Raw genomic sequence first — 17,972 nt, 5'->3', positions numbered from 1 at the left:
AGTTTGACGCCCCTGCTTTAGTAGATCCACCCACAGTGTTTGGAAACCACTCAGAATATGGTGTGAATATTCACTACACATTTCCATTCCAGTCTTTTGCTTATGAAGCCATTACATCCAGGACCATTGTGTGTCAACCTTAAACCTGCATGAGCCAGTGTTAATGGTTTTCAGCTGCCAGTCAGTGGCTCTGGTGGAATCTACCAGCCTCTGTTCATCAACTCCCATCCTCCTGCCGTAGACGTCCAGAGGTTCCAGATGACATGCTGGATGTCCTCTGCAGAAGCGCTGAAGTGACTCCTGAAGGTTCTTTAGAAGGAAAAGTGTCAGACGATGGTCATAAAGAGGGTTTTGAAGCCTTTACCCAACCAGGCTTTGAAAGATGCATGTAAGACGGAATGACAGACAGAAAAACAACGCAGGCGGAGGAGAAATAATTGACTGACATTTCAGCCTGTTAGCTTTTATTTGGTTCTTTCCAAAGCGTGTCCCCGCACATTTCTGCATTTATACCATCATCTGCTGTCGCTATTAAGCACAATTACAGATCGGCCTCAAAGACTTTTACTATCGCAGCAAGTTATGACACCGGTTAACCTCAGCTCTTGGTCTTTTAGTTTGACTTTTCTGTTTGAGTTCACCCTCTGTGTTTCTGAAAGCAGCTCATGCAGGTCCAACTCATTTAGTTCAGGTTCCACATTTAGCCCAAAATGATCCAGGACCAGGAACAGAAGAACAGAGAAAAAAATTAATTTATTAATTTAGTGGGGATGTGGTCCATAACTAACGCTGGTGTGAAACGAAAGTGAAACTTTATGTCCAACTCCCGGGTTCTATTCCTCTAATATACAGCATGTGTGTGTGTGTCTGTCTGTTTCTGTGTCTGTATGTGTGTGTGTGTGTGTGTGTGTGTGTGTATGAGAGAGAGAGAAAGACAGAGAGAGTAACACTGGGTTAGGGTTAGTAACACACACTGGGTTAGGGTTAGTAACACACACTGAGTTAGGGTTAGTAACACACACTGGGTTAGGGTTAGTAACACACTGGGTTAGTGTTAGTAACACACTGGGTTAGTGTTAGTAACACACTGGGTTAGTGTTAGTAACACACACTGGGTTAGGGTTAGTAACACACACTGAGTTAGGGTTAGTAACACACACTGGGTTAGGGTTAGTAACACACTGGGTTAGGGTTAGTAACACACACTGAGTTAGGGTTAGTAACACACACTGGGTTAGGGTTAGTAACACACTGGGTTAGGGTTAGTAACACACACTGGGTTAGGGTTAGTAACACACACTGGGTTAGGGTTAGTAACATACACTGGGTTAGGGTTAGTAACACACTGGGTTAGGGTTAGTAACACACACTGGGTTAGGGTTAGTAACACACACTGGGTTAGGGTTAGTAATATACACTGGGTTAGGGTTAGTAACACACACTGTGTGATTTTAGAGATGATTTGTCGCTGGTGCTTCTGTTTGTGGATGGGTCCAGATGTTCCTCTAATGGTGTGTGCTGCTTGGTGCAGTGGACATGGGCTAAGGAGAAGACATGAACACCTCACCACCACCAGTTCCTGTACCAAACACATGGTCGTCTTTTCTTCTTTTTTGATTCCTCACAGATAATGGCACATGTTACCAAAGCAGCTCGTTGGTTTTTGTTTAGCACTACCATTTGGTGACTCACACCAATACACAATCGTCTATGCACTTGTGGATTCCTTGGTATTTTAACGTACTTCCAGATCCAACACTGGAACATGTAATGTGTCCTCTGGTGTATGGTCCTACAGTGTGGTGTGTCCTCTGGTGTATGGTCCTACAGTGTGGTGTGTCCTCTGGTGTATGGTCCTACAGTGTGGTGTGTCCTCTGGTGTATGGTCCTACAGTGTGGTGTGTCCTCTGGTGTATGGTCCTACAGTGTGGTGTGTCCTCTGGTGTATGGTCCTACTGTGTGGTGTATCCTCTGGTGTATGGTCCTACGGTGTGGTGTGTCCTCTGGTGTATGGTCCTACGGTGTGGGTGTGTCCTCTGGTGTATGGTCCTACAGTGTGGTGTGTCCTCTGGTGTATGGTCCTACGGTGTGGTGTGTCCTCTGGTGTATGGTCCTACGGTGTGGTGTGTCCTCTGGTGTATGGTCCTACGGTGTGGTGTGTCCTCTGGTGTAGGGTCCTACGGTGTGGTGTATCCTCTGGTGTATGGTCCTACGGTGTGGTGTGTCCTCTGGTGTGTGGTCCTACGGTGTGGTGTATCCTCTGGTGTATGGTCCTACGGTGTGGTGTGTCCTCTGGTGTATGGTCCTACGGTGTGGTGTATCCTCTGGTGTGTGGTCCTACGGTGTGGTGTATCCTCTGGTGTGTGGTCCTACAGTGTGTGTATCCTCTGGTGTATGGTCCTACAGTGTGGTGTGTCCTCTGGTGTATGGTCCTACGGTGTGGTGTATCCTCTGGTGTGTGGTCCTACAGTGTGGTGTGTCCTCTGGTGTATGGTCCTACAGTGTGGTGTGTCCTCTGGTGTATGGTCCTACGGTGTGGTGTATCCTCTGGTGTGTGGTCCTACAGTGTGGTGTATCCTCTGGTGTGTGGTCCTACAGTGTGGTGTGTCCTCTGGTGTATGGTCCTACAGTGTGGTGTGTCCTCTGGTGTATGGTCCTACAGTGTGGTGTGTCCTCTGGTGTATGGTCCTACGGTGTGGTGTGTCCTCTGGTGTATGGTCCTACAGTGTGGTGTATCCTCTGGTGTATGGTCCTACAGTGTGAGAACATGAATTGTCCTGACTTCACCATTGATTCGTGCAGTTTGAGATGGAGCTGTGTGCAGCAATTGAAATAATGGCACAGTGTATGGACGCCTTTAGTGTAAGTGTTTGAGAACTATCGGGCACAGGCTGTCGTCTGCCACCTGAACCTGAACTGATCCCAAACTGGACTGTAATGATGGCAGAGGATCTTCAGTCTCTTCCTTCCAGGCTGACGTCATATTTGTTTTTTGTTTTTTTTTACCTTATATCAGCTGCTATTTCGTATTTTGGGTCAATGTACGCTCCTTCAATAAAAATATGTCCTTGTTGAACTTGCACAGATTTAAAGTTCCGCATCGAACGTCTTTCCTTCCTTTTTCTTTTTCTCAACATACTGTGCCATTTGGGTACAGCTGTGTACCGAACCGAAAACAGTTCAGTTCAGTATGTGGACCGTTACAGGCCTAGTTTTTTTTGTTTATATCTTATTTATTCTCATTTACCACTCTTTTATTCAATAATGTTGGTTCCTTGTTGGGATTGAGCTCAAATCCTGTTCTGATGTTTGTTGTGAACTAATAGAAGCTGAACATTTGAACAGGATCTGAAACTGGAATGTGTGTAAAACAGAATTTCAGTTTGAACACAGTTGAAACATTTGCTGATAGAACATTAGATCCTGTTGGGATCAAATAAAATGTGTTTAGTATTTGTGCAGATTTCTGCTGAAATTCAATTCTTCAAGGAAATAATCATTAAAAAAAAGAAACAAAAAAGCCTTTTTAAAAATATCATGATATATCATGATCCTAGTGTTGTGATTTGTATTGTATCGCCAGATTCTTGCCAACACACAGCCCTAGTTCTTTCACATTATTTCTGAAAGGATCATTTGTAAATGTAAACATTTTCATGTATCTTTGCTTTTTTACACAAAATATAATAATCTGGAGTTGTCATTATTTATAAGTTATTATTTTACTGGTTCAATCCAGATGAGATCACGTTGTTCTGTGTGTGATTTGGACATTCCTGAGTCATTCACTCATTCATCCCAGGGGCCAGACTGAACCCTTTGGTGGGCCTGTTTTGGTCCACGGGCTGTATGTTTGACATCTGTGGCTTAACGTCGTGCTGGTAAATACAGTGGAACATTTAGCAGCTGAAGAAAAGGACAAAAAGACTTGGATCAACAGTTTTGGATGCGTAGTGTTTTCCATTCCCACCTATTAGTTGTGTCGCCAACTTTACGATGACATCAGAGTGAACGAAGCGGGATTAAATGTGGCAATAATTAGCTCTCGTGTGCAACTTGAGTCCCTCAGAGGAATACAATAGCGCTTTTCATTTGGTTTGTAACTGCCATGTTGCTGCTCTGTTTCAACTTGTCAGCGGCGCTGCCAAGTCCCCACTTGGGAATAGTCCAAGTCAGTCCTGTTACTGCGCTAAATTTGGTGCAAGATGTAACAAAAGAAAAGTGCTCCGATAGTCACAATGCAGATGCAGAAAGAAGGAAGGGGTGTATGTGTGTGGGGGGGGGGGGGTGGGGGGGTAGAAGCTGAGAAAAAAACAGTAGAAGCTTCGCCAACAACCATTTCCTGGGTGAGTTGATGGGAAAACGTCTGCGTGGTCTCTGGAGATGTCATTTGTGAACACAGCGGCGTCCTCCGGAGCCCAGAGTTCCAGCAGGACCAGGTGCTCGGTCTGGGTGTTTGGAGCTTTTCTAAAGTCAAAGCCTTCTTCGCCTCTGTTTCCTACTCCATCAGATAAAGTCGAGGCTGCCGAGGCTTAAGTGTGTCAATGAACGGGGGGGGGATCAATGATAAGTGCAGCTTACCTCCTCAACTGCTCCACACCAGCCAAATCCAGATTAAACCATTTCAACCTAATAGTATGTCAGTCAAAAGTCACACCTGAATACTTGAATTCTCCTTCCCATTTTCCAATCACACTGACGGCCAAAATCCCACCGTGTTTATCACAAAAACAAGTGACATAAGAACTAATTTGACACCATTAAGACCTTGTTGGACCTCATCAGTACTTGAACTGACATTTGTAATTTTATCTATCTAGGAGTGTAAGAAATTATTGGTTACGCAATATATCATGATATTTTATTTCATGATACTGTATCGATATTAAAAAGTACTGTATTGATATTTTTAGGTATTTATTCAAATATAGATATGGTGGAGGTTCATGTTTTTGTTATCTGTTAAACATAATTGTGTTTATTTATGTATTTGTGTGAATGTGTGTTTTTTGTACTTGTAATGTTATTTTTATTTATCTGTAAAAAAATAAATTTTACACAGGAAAGTTTTGCAATATAGTATTAAATCCTGTTCTGATCAAATAAAAATTGGTGTAGTATTTGTGCATGTTTCCGGTATAATTACATTTTCCCAGGAAATTATATCTTAGAAGAAGAAACAAAAGAAACAAGAGAAGCACTCGGGGAGTGCAGACCTCCGCCAAGGCAGATCAGTGAACTCCCGTGTCTCCCCCAAACCCAATCACCACCAAAATTTCATTCATTTCTTCCTTGTGCCAGTATCAACATTTCCTGAAATTTTCATCCAAATCCATCCATAACTTTTTGAGTTATCTTGCACACGGACAAACAGACAGACAGACAAACCAACGCCGACAAAAACGTAACCTCCTTGGCAGAGGTAAATATTACCTTGTTAACAGTATTGTGATATATCGCAATATATAGTATCGTGGTCCTAATATTGTGATTTGTATCATATTGCCAGATGTGTGCCAATACACACCCCTAGTTATATCCCTGAATCCTCAACTAAGACAGACTTTGAAGGTTTCTGATGTTAATGCGTTTGAGGGCACATGTTCAGCATAAATGTACACACACACACACACAGCTGTCCTTCCATTGTAAACACTACTCATTTGTGGCTCTAATCACTGTTGTGGATATTGTATGTTTTCACCAAATCACTGGACTGAACCCCGCCAGCTTGATTTGTTGTTCAGACATCTCCTTTTTTTTTTTCCTTTTTTTTTGTTCAGACATCTCCTTTTTTTTTTCTTTTTTTTTTGTTCAGACATCTCTTTTTTTTTTTTCTTCTTTTTTTGTTCAGACATCTCTGATGCGAATCCACCCTGTGGTCTGTAAATGAGGACTTGTGTTGTTGCACTCGCCTCCCTTATTTAGACATCACAGCGCTCATTAGGTGGATCAAGCTGATATCAAAGTGCCAACACAGACGTCAGTGTTTGGTGGAAGGCTGGGGTTGTCCATCCGTCACAGTCTCTCTTTAATCATACGTCTGCCTTCTATTCACACCCATTGTTATTCCGCTGTCATTTCTCCACTGCCTTGTTGGTTGACCTCTTCTGCTCTATGATTTCCTCTGTGTTCCTCTCCGCTTTTATTTGATGTTTGGACAAAATGAATCCAGTGCGTTAGTTTGTCTGTGAGCATAAAAATATGCCCAAAATGTTTCATATAAAGTAAAAATGAGGCACTGCTTACATCTCGGGTATTATTTACAATGATCAACATTTCAGCCACAAAACATGTTTTTTTTCTCTAAAAAAACCCAGCATATGTATTGATTCTTTTCAACAGTTGCAAAATCTATGATGAATGCAGATCAGTCGGTGTATTTTAGTCAGAAAAGCAGGTCCATTTCCTACTTGTTTTTATGTGTTATTAAATAAATCCTTTTCTTTTCTGTTTAGACTTTCTTTTCTTGCCATTATGTTTTTTCACTGGAACCTAATGTCATGTACAGAATGACAATAAATTCTGAGTGAACAAATGATTTCAACTAAACCAAAGTGTAGTACGAGTACCTCTGCACATGGACCTCAAAGGCAAATGTCCTGTAGTCACAGCCTCTGAAAACGCTCAATCTAATGTTATATGACACACAAACATGCCAAACAGACACATTTGTTGCTGGTTGTGTTTCTACTGGTGTGTATTATGCTCAAACTTTCCATTCCCATTTTAGCCAAAGAATATAAATAAGAAATTAAACTCCTCTACTGCTGTTTTGTGAAGATAGGGGAGAAAATCAGGCCGTTGCTCACTGCTCTGTGTGCTGTTGCTAGGCAGACGTCAGTAACGGTGGCCAATCAGAACAGAGCAAGCTTTTTGGGCCGCAACTACAAATCATGCAAAGCTATTCCAGTAGAGTCCCAGGAAATAAATAAATAAATATATGGAGCTGGAAATGTGCAGAGTGGGTCGTCTTTGAATGTGTTGGTGGGACTTACGTTTATATGTATGTGGATCACGAATCGTGCCTTTAAAACTCTGAGGAGATAACAGATAAATGACTTGTAAGATGAATTTTCTGCAGCGCAGCAGTTTAAATGAGAGGCCTAAACAAAGACATGATGTGTTCCCTGCAGAGACAGCTCCTCTGATAGGTGGTGACGTGATAGCTCATTTAAAGCAGCCTCTCTGTTACTGTCTTTTGTTTCTTTTTGAAGGAAGATTAAAGGATATCTAGTGCCATTTGATATTTCCACAGGACGGTCGTACTGTTGAGCAGCATTGTGCGAGATTTGTGGGGTGGGTGTTGGGAATCCATTCAAACACAGCTTATCAAAGTCCACAAGGGACTGCACCCAGGGGTTTGTGGGTAATATTCAGTAACACGGAGACTGCGTTTGTGTATTTATTTTTGCCCCCTATCTCTGCCTTCATTTCAATTTACCACTAGTATGAGCCTGTCACAGGCAGCGTGTGGACTCAGTCATGTTTGTGGTGACGGTTCTGATATGAATCTCTTCTCTTCTAGGTGTACACCAGATATGGGAAATGTTACACTTTTAATGGCAACAAGACCACATCCAGGAAAACCAAGCAGGGCGGAATGGGAAACGGACTGGAGATCATGTTGGATATTCAGCAAGATGAGTATCTGCCCATATGGAGAGAGACAAGTGAGTCTCCAAATATTTGTCCAATGGAGTCCCATCCGATCGGTTACACCACAACATACATGTTTGGGCTTAAATCATAAAGGACCTGCACAGAACAGACTAACATTACACTTCCAGAGCCTGAAAATGTGATTTGTAAAAGGACATTCCAAATCAAAACACACTGAGATGTCAGATTTGTGCTTGTATTGTAGTTGTCACTGAGTATTAGTCCCTACTGGCTTATTTTTCAAACATGACTGAAATATGGTTTGCACTTAGCATCAAAGTGAGACCAAGCTGTCAGCTGAGGCAGCCATGTGGAATTCCTTTGTACTCCCCCTTTGTAACACTCGGTGCTTGTGCTCTGTTTCATCCTCAAGATGAGACGTCCCTGGAGGCCGGCATTCGAGTTCAGATCCACAGTCAGGACGAGCCTCCCTACATCCACCAGCTGGGTTTCGGAGTCTCTCCGGGCTTCCAGACCTTTGTTTCATGTCAGGAGCAGAGGGTAGGTCTTCTTCATCACGCTCCTTCCACCCGTCGGCCCCCGGTGGCTCCGGCTGAGCTCTAATAAATCTTTGTGTGCTTAGCTGACCTACCTGCCCCAGCCCTGGGGGAACTGCCGTTCCACCGGCAAAGAGAAGTTCCCAGGGTACGACACATACAGCATCAGCGCCTGTCGTCTGCTTTGTGAGACCAACGAGGTGCTGCGAGTGTGTAGCTGCAGGATGGTGCACATGCCTGGTAAGAGCGCTGCATACATGTCATATTTACAGCCAAGCTACCAGGTGGTACAAGGGAAAAATGGAGTCACACCAAATAACATCACATATATTAGGAACTCTCCTGAGTTAAAGGGGTTAGATGTAGTAGTGATATTCTAAACTCATGTACGAATCCACCTTATGTGTCCACAGACCGCATCAGTCACTGAATAAAATATAGAAGTCATAGTTTACACACATCTGTTTTATGGTTTCATCTCAGGTTTTATTCTTTAGACTAAAACTCAGTCAGTCAAAATAACACTTATCGTCATGTGCTGCGTCAGCTGATAGTTTATATCATAGCTCCATTAGCTTAGCTCCGTTCGCTTAGCTCTGTTAGCTTAGCTGTGTTTTTAGACTAAAACAGCCACAGTAAAACCACTAATCCCCTCTGTTAGCTTAACTCTGCTAGCTTAGCTGTGATTTTAGTTTAACGGCCGACAGGCTGTAAGCTGTTGTTGTCATGCGGCGTCTGTCGTTGTCGTCGTCTGTAGACCGTTACAAAACTTTCAATCGTCGTCTTCTCTGAAACTACAGTTCCGATTGACGTCAAACTTGGTATACAGCTTATGTATGATGATGTCAGCAAAAGTTAGTGAAATTATTTGGATCTGGATCTGATTCTGGATTTGGTGCCACTTTGAAAAATGTCCCCATTATCAGAGACAGGAAGTGGATGGATGTAAACTCAGTAAATCTAAATGATCTCCAGTGTAAATGTCTCCAGTCCAGCCCTGATGGGGAGATGACCCAAACAGAATGTCCACATGCTGATCAGGATCTTCTTCTGGATCTGGAACTGACGCAAAATTTAACATGGGCTCTAATGGGGAAAACATTTCAGTCGTCTTCTTCTCTGAAACTCCAGTTCTGATTGACTTCAAACCTGGTATACAGCTTCTGTATGATGATGTCAACACAAGGGATTGAAATTATTTCCATCTGGATCTGATTCTGGATTTGGTGCCACTTTGAAAAATGTTCCCATTGTAACAGATAGGAAGTGGATTGATCCAATAAATAAGTATCAATGATATCAAGTGTGAATTTGAGTTTTTTACAGATCTGATTGAATATGACCAAAACATGGGCTATTTCTGTAATAGAATAAATACACAGAACTGGGGGAGAATAAATGGATCTGGATACATTTACCTAAGCTTTGAATCTGGCCGCTAAGATACAGGGACACTGGTCTGATTTTTAGAGTAAAACAGCCACAGTAAAACCCCTAATCCCTCGGTTAGTTTAGTTCTGTTACCTTAGCTCTGTTAGTTTAGCTGTGTTTTTAGACTAAAACAGCCACAGTAAAACCCCTAATCCCTCGGTTAGTTTAGTTCTGTTACCTTAGCTCTGTTAGCTTAGCTGTGTTTTTAGACTAAAATAGCCACAGTAAAACCCCTAATCCCTCGGTTAGTTTAGTTCTGTTACCTTAGCTCTGTTAGCTTAGCTGTGTTTTTAGACTAAAATAGCCACAGTAAAACCCCTAATCCCTCTGTTAGGTTAGCTCTGTTAGCTTAGCTGTGTGTATTAGAAACTCTGTCATTTTCCATCCAACTGCATCTCTTCATTTAAAACTGAGTCCAGTGAAAAAAAACAAAAAACAACTACAGGGATTCCACGATGTATTTAAGTGCTGTTAGTGTATTTAAGTGCTGTTAGTGTATTGAAGTGCTGTTAGTGTATTTAAGTGGCGTTAGAGTATTTAAGTGCTGTTAGTGTATTTAAGTGACGTTAGTGTATTTAAGTGGTGTTAGTGTATTTAAGTGGCGTTAGTGTATTTAAGTGGTCTTAGTGTATTTAAGTGGTGCTAGTGTATTTAAGTGGTCTTAGTGTATTTAAGTGGCATTAGTGTATTTAAGTGGTGCTAGTGTATTTAAGTGGTCTTAGTGTATTTAAGTGGCATTAGTGTATTTAAGTGCTGTTAGTGTATTTAAGTGGTCTTAGTGTATTTAAGTGGTGCTAGTGTATTTAAGTGGTCTTAGTGTATTTAAGTGGCATTAGTGTATTTAAGTGGTCTTAGTGTATTTAAGTGGCATTAGTGTATTTAAGTGCTGTTAGTGTATTTAAGTGGCGTTAGAGTATTTAAGTGCTGTTAGTGTATTTAAGTGGCATTAGTGTATTTAAGTGGTCTTAGTGTATTTAAGTGGCATTAGTGTATTTAAGTGGTGCTAGTGTATTTAAGTGGTCTTAGTGTATTTAAGTGCTGTTAGTGTATTTAAGTGGTCTTAGTGTATTTAAGTGGAGTTAGTGTGTTTAAGTGCTGTTAGTGTATTTTTATTTTGTAGTTTAGCTGTGTTTTTAGACTAAAACAGCCACAGTAAAACCCCTAATCCCTCGGTTAGTTTAGTTCTGTTACCTTAGCTCTGTTAGCTTAGCTGTGTTTTTAGACTAAAATAGCCACAGTAAAACCCCTAATCCCTCGGTTAGTTTAGTTCTGTTACCTTAGCTCTGTTAGCTTAGCTGTGTTTTTAGACTAAAATAGCCACAGTAAAACCCCTAATCCCTCTGTTAGGTTAGCTCTGTTAGCTTAGCTGTGTGTATTAGAAACTCTGTCATTTCCATCCAACTGCATCTCTTCATTTAAAACTGAGTCCAGTGAAAAAAAACAAAAAACAACTACAGGGATTCCACGATGTATTTAAGTGCTGTTAGTGTATTTAAGTGCTGTTAGTGTATTGAAGTGCTGTTAGTGTATTTAAGTGGCGTTAGAGTATTTAAGTGCTGTTAGTGTATTTAAGTGACGTTAGTGTATTTAAGTGGTGTTAGTGTATTTAAGTGGCGTTAGTGTATTTAAGTGGTCTTAGTGTATTTAAGTGGTGCTAGTGTATTTAAGTGGTCTTAGTGTATTTAAGTGGCATTAGTGTATTTAAGTGGTGCTAGTGTATTTAAGTGGTCTTAGTGTATTTAAGTGGCATTAGTGTATTTAAGTGCTGTTAGTGTATTTAAGTGCTGTTAGTGTATTTAAGTGGTCTTAGTGTATTTAAGTGGTGCTAGTGTATTTAAGTGGTCTTAGTGTATTTAAGTGGCATTAGTGTATTTAAGTGGTCTTAGTGTATTTAAGTGGCATTAGTGTATTTAAGTGCTGTTAGTGTATTTAAGTGGCGTTAGAGTATTTAAGTGCTGTTAGTGTATTTAAGTGGCATTAGTGTATTTAAGTGGTCTTAGTGTATTTAAGTGGCATTAGTGTATTTAAGTGGTGCTAGTGTATTTAAGTGGTCTTAGTGTATTTAATTGGTCTTAGGGTATTTAAGTTGTGTTAGTGTATTTAAGTGGTGCTAGTGTATTTAAGTGGTCTTAGTGTATTTAAGTGCTGTTAGTGTATTTAAGTGGTCTTAGCGTATTTAAGTGGAGTTAGTGTGTTTAAGTGCTGTTAGTGTATTTAAGTGCTGTTAGTGTATTTAATTGGTCTTAGTGTATTTAAGTGCTGTTAGTGTATTTAATTGGTCTTCGTGTATTTAAGTGGTGTTAGTGTATTTAAGTGGTGTTGGTGTATTAAAGTGATGTTAGTGCATTTAAGTGGTGTTAGTGTATTTAAGTGCTGTTAGTGTATTTAATTGGTCTTAGTGTATTTAAGTCCTGTTAGTGTATTTAATTGGTCTTCGTGTATTTAAGTGGTGTTGGTGTATTTAAGTGCTGTTAGTGTATTTAAGTGGTGCTAGTGTATTTAAGTGGCCTTAGTGTATTTAAGTGCTGTTAGTGTATTTTATTGGTCTTAGTGTATTTAAGTGGTGTTAGTGTATTTAAGTGGTGTTGGTGTATTTAAGTGATGTTAGTGTATTTAAGTGGCATTAGCGTATTTAAGTGATGTTAGTGTATTTAACTGCTCTTAGTGTATTTAAGTGGTGTTAGTGTATTTAAGTGGTCTTAGTGTATTTAGGTGGTGTTAGTGTATTTAAGTGGTCTTTGTGTATTTAAGTGCTGTTAGTGTATTTAAGTGGTCTTTGTGTATTTAAGTGCTGTTAGTGTATTTAAGTGGTCTTTGTGTGTTTAAGTGCTGTTAGTGTATTTAAGTGGTCTTTGTGTATTTAAGTGGCATTAGTGTATTTAAGTGCTGTTAGCGTATTTAAGTGGTCTTAGTGTATTTGAGTGGTGTTAGTGTATTTAAGTGGTCTTTGTGTATTTAAGTGCTGTTAGTGTATTTAAGTGGTCTTAGTGTATTTAAGTGGTGTTAGTGTATTTAAGTGCTATTAGTGTATTTAAGTGGCGTTAGTGTATTTAAGTGGCGTTAGTGTATTTAAGTGGTGTTAGTGTATTTAAGTGGTCTTAGTGTATTTAAGTGGTGTTAGTGTATTTAAGTGCTGTTAGCCTATTTAAGTGGTCTTAGTGTATTTAAGTGCTGTTAGCCTTTTTAAGTGGTCTTAGTGTATTTAATTGGTCTTAGTGTATTTAAGTGGTGTTAGTGTATTTAAGTGGTCTTAGTGTATTTAATTGGTCTTAGTGTATTTAATTGGTCTTAGTGTATTTAAGTGGTCTTAGTGTATTTAAGTGCTGTTAGTGTATTTAAGTGGTGCTAGTGTATTTAAGTGGCCTTAGTGTATTTAAGTGCTGTTAGTGTATTTTATTGGTCTTAGTGTATTTAAGTGGTGTTAGTGTATTTAAGTGGTGTTGGTGTATTTAAGTGATGTTAGTGTATTTAAGTGGCATTAGCGTATTTAAGTGATGTTAGTGTATTTAACTGCTGTTAGTGTATTTAAGTGGTGTTAGTGTATTTAAGTGGTCTTAGTGTATTTAGGTGGTGTTAGTGTATTTAAGTGGTCTTTGTGTATTTAAGTGGTGTTAGTGTATTTAAGTGGTCTTTGTGTATTTAAGTGCTGTTAGTGTATTTAAGTGGTCTTTGTGTATTTAAGTGCTGTTAGTGTATTTAAGTGGTCTTTGTGTGTTTAAGTGCTGTTAGTGTATTTAAGTGGTCTTTGTGTATTTAAGTGGCGTTAGTGTATTTAAGTGGCGTTAGTGTATTTAAGTGGTGTTAGTGTATTTAATTGGTCTTAGTGTATTTAAGTGGTGTTAGTTTATTTAAGTGGTGCTAGTGTATTTAAGTGGTCTTAGTGTATTTAAGTGCTGTTAGTGTATTTAAGTGGTCTTAGTGTATTTAAGTGCTGTTAGCCTTGTTAAGTGGTCTTAGTGTATTTAAGTGCTGTTAGCCTATTTAAGTGGTCTTAGTGTATTTAAGTGCTGTTAGCCTTTTTAAGTGGTCTTAGTGTATTTAATTGGTCTTAGTGTATTTAAGTGGTGTTAGTGTATTTAAGTGGTCTTAGTGTATTTAATTGGTCTTAGTGTATTTAATTGGTCTTAGTGTATTTAAGTGGTCTTAGTGTATTTAATTGGTCTTAGTGTATTTAAGTGGTGTTAGTGTATTTAAGTGGTCTTTGTGTATTTAAGTGCTGTTAGCCTATTTAAGTGGTCTTAGTGTATTTAAGTGGTGCTAGTGTATTTAAGTGGTCTTAGTGTATTTAAGTGCTGTTAGCCTATTTAAGTGGTCTTAGTGTATTTAAGTGCTGTTAGCCTATTTAAGTGGTCTTAGTGTGTTTGAGTGGTGTTAGGGTTAACCCTAACCCTATCCCTCATGCCTGACCTTCAGCCTGTATGTGGACTAGACTGTCCACTCACTGTCCACTGACTCTGCGGACCATGTGAGTCTCGATAACAGCTTGGAAATGTTAGTGTTTGTGTAAATGTGTTAATGCTCTTTCATGACCTGTGTAGATGTTTTTGTATTTGGTAGTAAAAGCGCTTAGTTAATGAGAGTGTAACGAGCATAAACATGGTTATAGGTGAATAAGCAGCAGTAGAGTGGTAATAATATGAGGACAGGACTGTTAAGACTAATTAATAAAGACTAAAGTTTATCAGGGCGGCATAAAGACATAATGACAGAAGCTAGACTAGTGTGGATGGTCTTTTATGGGGACCCCTGTCACTACAGTCCCATCCTGTTAAAGACAGGATGTGTCATCAAGGAGTTCGTGGACTGAGTCACTGAATCCAAACTGTTGGACTGAGTCATTGAATCCAAACTGTTGGACTGAGTCATTGAATCCAAACTGTTGGACTGAGTCACTGAATCCAAACTGTTGGACTGATTCACTGAATCCAAACTGTTGGACTGATTCACTGAATCCAAACTGTTGGACTGATTCACTGAATCCAAACTGTTGGACTGATTCACTGAATCCAAACTGTTGGACTGAGTCATTGAATCCAAACTGTTGGACTGAGTCACTGAATCCAAACTGTTGGACTGATTCACTGAATCCAAACTGTTGGACTGATTCACTGAATCCAAACTGTTGGACTGATTCACTGAATCCAAACTGTTGTCTGAGTCACTGAATCCAAACTGTTGGACTGATTCACTGAATCCAAACTGTTGGACTGATTCACTGAATCCAAACTGTTGGACTGATTCACTGAATCCAAACTGTTGGACTGAGTCACTGAATCCAAACTGTTGGACTGAGTCACTGAATCCAAACTGTTGTCTGAGTCACTGAATCCAAACTGTTGGACTGATTCACTGAATCCAAACTGTTGGACTGATTCACTGAATCCAAACTGTTGGACTGAGTCACTGAATCCAAACTGTTGGACTGAGTCACTGAATCCAAACTGTTGTCTGAGTCACTGAATCCAAACTGTTGGACTGATTCACTGAATCCAAACTGTTGGACTGATTCACTGAATCAAAACTGTTGTCTGAGTCACTGAATCCAAACTGTTGGACTGATTCACTGAATCCAAACTGTTGGACTGATTCACTGAATCCAAACTGTTGGACTGATTCACTGAATCCAAACTGTTGGACTGATTCACTGAATCCAAACTGTTGTCTGAGTCACTGAATCCAAACTGTTGGACTGATTCACTGAATCCAAACTGTTGGACTGATTCACTGAATCCAAACTGTTGTCTGAGTCACTGAATCCAAACTGTTGGACTGAGTCACTGAATCCAAACTGTTGGACTGAGTTCCTGAATCCAAACTGTTGGACTGAGTTCCTGAATCCAAACTGTTGGACTGAGTTCCTGAATCCAAACTGTTGGACTGATTCACTGAATCCAAACTGTTGGACTGATTCACTGAATCCAAACTGTTGTCTGAGTCACTGAATCCAAACTGTTGGACTGATTCACTGAATCCAAACTGTTGTCTGAGTCACTGAATCCAAACTGTTGGACTGAGTTCCTGAATCCAAACTGTTGGACTGAGTTCCTGAATCCAAACTGTTGGACTGAGTTCCTGAATCCAAACTGTTGGACTGATGCGTCTGAAGCGGCCATGTTTGAGACGGCAGCGTTGTAAATGAAGGCAGGGAACTCATCAGTTTTCTGCCAGTTTTCCACAGTGCAGCTGTCATTCACAGCCTTACGGAGCACAATTAGTAGGAAAAACCAGGGATTAACATGAATAAACCACATTTAACTGGAAGCAAACATTGAACTAAAAAGTCATTTGAGCACACTGTGATGGAAAAGCACTGATGCATTCAGCATTTGGATATATTTGGAGAAAATCCCTTCATCATGGTCTGGAATATAAGTGGTTCTCCGCTTACACATTTACATATCAGTCAGACACTTTAAACATCCATTTACAAGCTGTAATGGGCGGACCAAAGGGCGGTTCTGAACAAAAAAGGCTGATCATATGAGTGTGACTGTGGAGACGGTGAAGTGGTCACGTATGTACTCAGTTTAGACACTCAAAGATAACAAACCCAAAGATAATAACCTAACCCAAAGATAATAACCTAACCCAAAGATAATAAACCCGAAGATAATAACCTAACCCAAAAATAATAAACCCAAAGATAATAACCTAACCCAAAGATAATAAACCCAAAGATAATAACCTAACCCAAAGATAATAAACCCGAAGATAATAACCTAACCCAAAAATAATAAACCCAAAGATAATAACCTAACCCAAAGATAATAAACCCAAAGATAATAACCTAACCCAAAGATAATAAACCCGAAGATAATAACCTAACCCAAAGATAATAACCTAACCCAAAGATAATAAACCCGAAGATAATAACCTAACCCAAAGATAATAAACCCGAAGATAATAACCTAACCCAAAAATAATAAACCCAAAGATAATAACCTAACCCAAAGATAATAAACCCAAAGATAATAACCTAACCCAAAGATAATAAACCCGAAGATAATAACCTAACCCAAAGATAATAACCTAACCCAAAGATAATAAACCCGAAGATAATAACCTAACCCAAAGATAATAACCCAAAGATAATAACCTAACCCAAAGATAATAAACCCAAAGATAATAACCTAACCCAAAGATAATAAACCCGAAGATAAAAACCTAACCCAAAGATAATAACCTAACCCAAAGATAATAAACCCAAAGATAATAACCTAACCCAAAGATAATAAACCCGAAGATAATAACCTAACCCAAAAATAATAAACCCAAAGATAATAACCTAACCCAAAGATAATAACCTAACCCAAAGATAATAAACCCAAAGATAATAACCTAACCCAAAGATAATAAACCCGAAGATAATAACCTAACCCAAAGATAAGAAACCCAAAAATAATAACCTAACCCAAAGATAATAATCCCAAAGATAATAACCTAACCCAAAAATAATAAACCCAAAGATAATAACCTAACCCAAAGATAATAAACCCGAAGATAATAACCTAACCCAAAAATAATAAACCCAAAAATAATAACCTAACCCAAAGATAATAAACCCGAAGATAATAACCTAACCCAAAAATAATAACCTAACCCAAACATAATAATCCCGAAGATAATAACCTAACCCAAAAATAATAACCTAACCCAAAGATAATAAACCCAAAGATTATAACCTAACCCAAAGATTATAACCTAACCCAAAGATAATAAACCCAAAGATAATAACCTAACCCAAAGATTATAACCTAACCCAAAAATAATAAACCCAAAGATAATAACCTAACCCAAAGATAATAACCTAACCCAAAGATAATAAACCCAAAGATAATAACCTAACCCAAAGATAATAAACCTGAAGATAATAACCTAACCCAAAGATAATAACCTAACCCAAAGATTATAAACCCAAAGATAATAACCTAACCCAAAGATAATAAGCTAACCAAAAGATAATAACCCAAAGATAATAACCTAACCCAAAAATAATAAACCCAAAGATAATAACCTAACCCAAAGATAAGCAACCCAAAGATAATAACCTAACCCAAAGTTAATAACCTAACCCAAAGATAAGAAACCCAAAGATAATAACCTAACCCAAAGATAAGCAACCCAAAGATAATAACCTAACCCAAAGATAAGAAACCCAAAGATAATAACCTAACCCAAAGATAAGAAACCCAAGGATAATAACCTAACCCAAAGATAAGAAACCCAAAGATAATAACCTAACCCAAAGATAAGAAACCCAAAGATAATAACCGAACCCAAAGATAATAACCTAACCCAAAGATAAGACACCCAAAGATAATAACCTAACCCAAAGATAATAAACCCAAAGATAATAACCTAACCCAAAGATAATAACTTAAC

General features: G+C 39.1%; 1 protein-coding gene across 1 annotated transcript in view; it reads left to right on the top strand.

The window, feature by feature from the left end:
- The window catches only part of asic4a (acid-sensing (proton-gated) ion channel family member 4a), a 196,878-nt gene that overhangs the window by 163,715 nt on the left and 15,191 nt on the right, over positions 1 to 17,972 (top strand). Inside the window, exons 2-4 of the mRNA XM_030125137.1 lie at positions 7,529 to 7,673; positions 8,036 to 8,163; positions 8,246 to 8,399. Of these exons, the coding sequence (XP_029980997.1) occupies positions 7,529 to 7,673; positions 8,036 to 8,163; positions 8,246 to 8,399 (427 nt within the window). The remainder of the gene's footprint in view (positions 1 to 7,528; positions 7,674 to 8,035; positions 8,164 to 8,245; positions 8,400 to 17,972) is intronic.

The sequence above is a fragment of the Sphaeramia orbicularis genome, chromosome 21 (genome assembly GCF_902148855.1).
Source record: "Sphaeramia orbicularis chromosome 21, fSphaOr1.1, whole genome shotgun sequence".
Taxonomy (NCBI): Eukaryota; Metazoa; Chordata; class Actinopteri; order Kurtiformes; family Apogonidae; genus Sphaeramia; species Sphaeramia orbicularis.
Note: the sequence above shows the minus strand (reverse complement) of the source record. Positions and strands in the feature narration are given on the sequence as shown.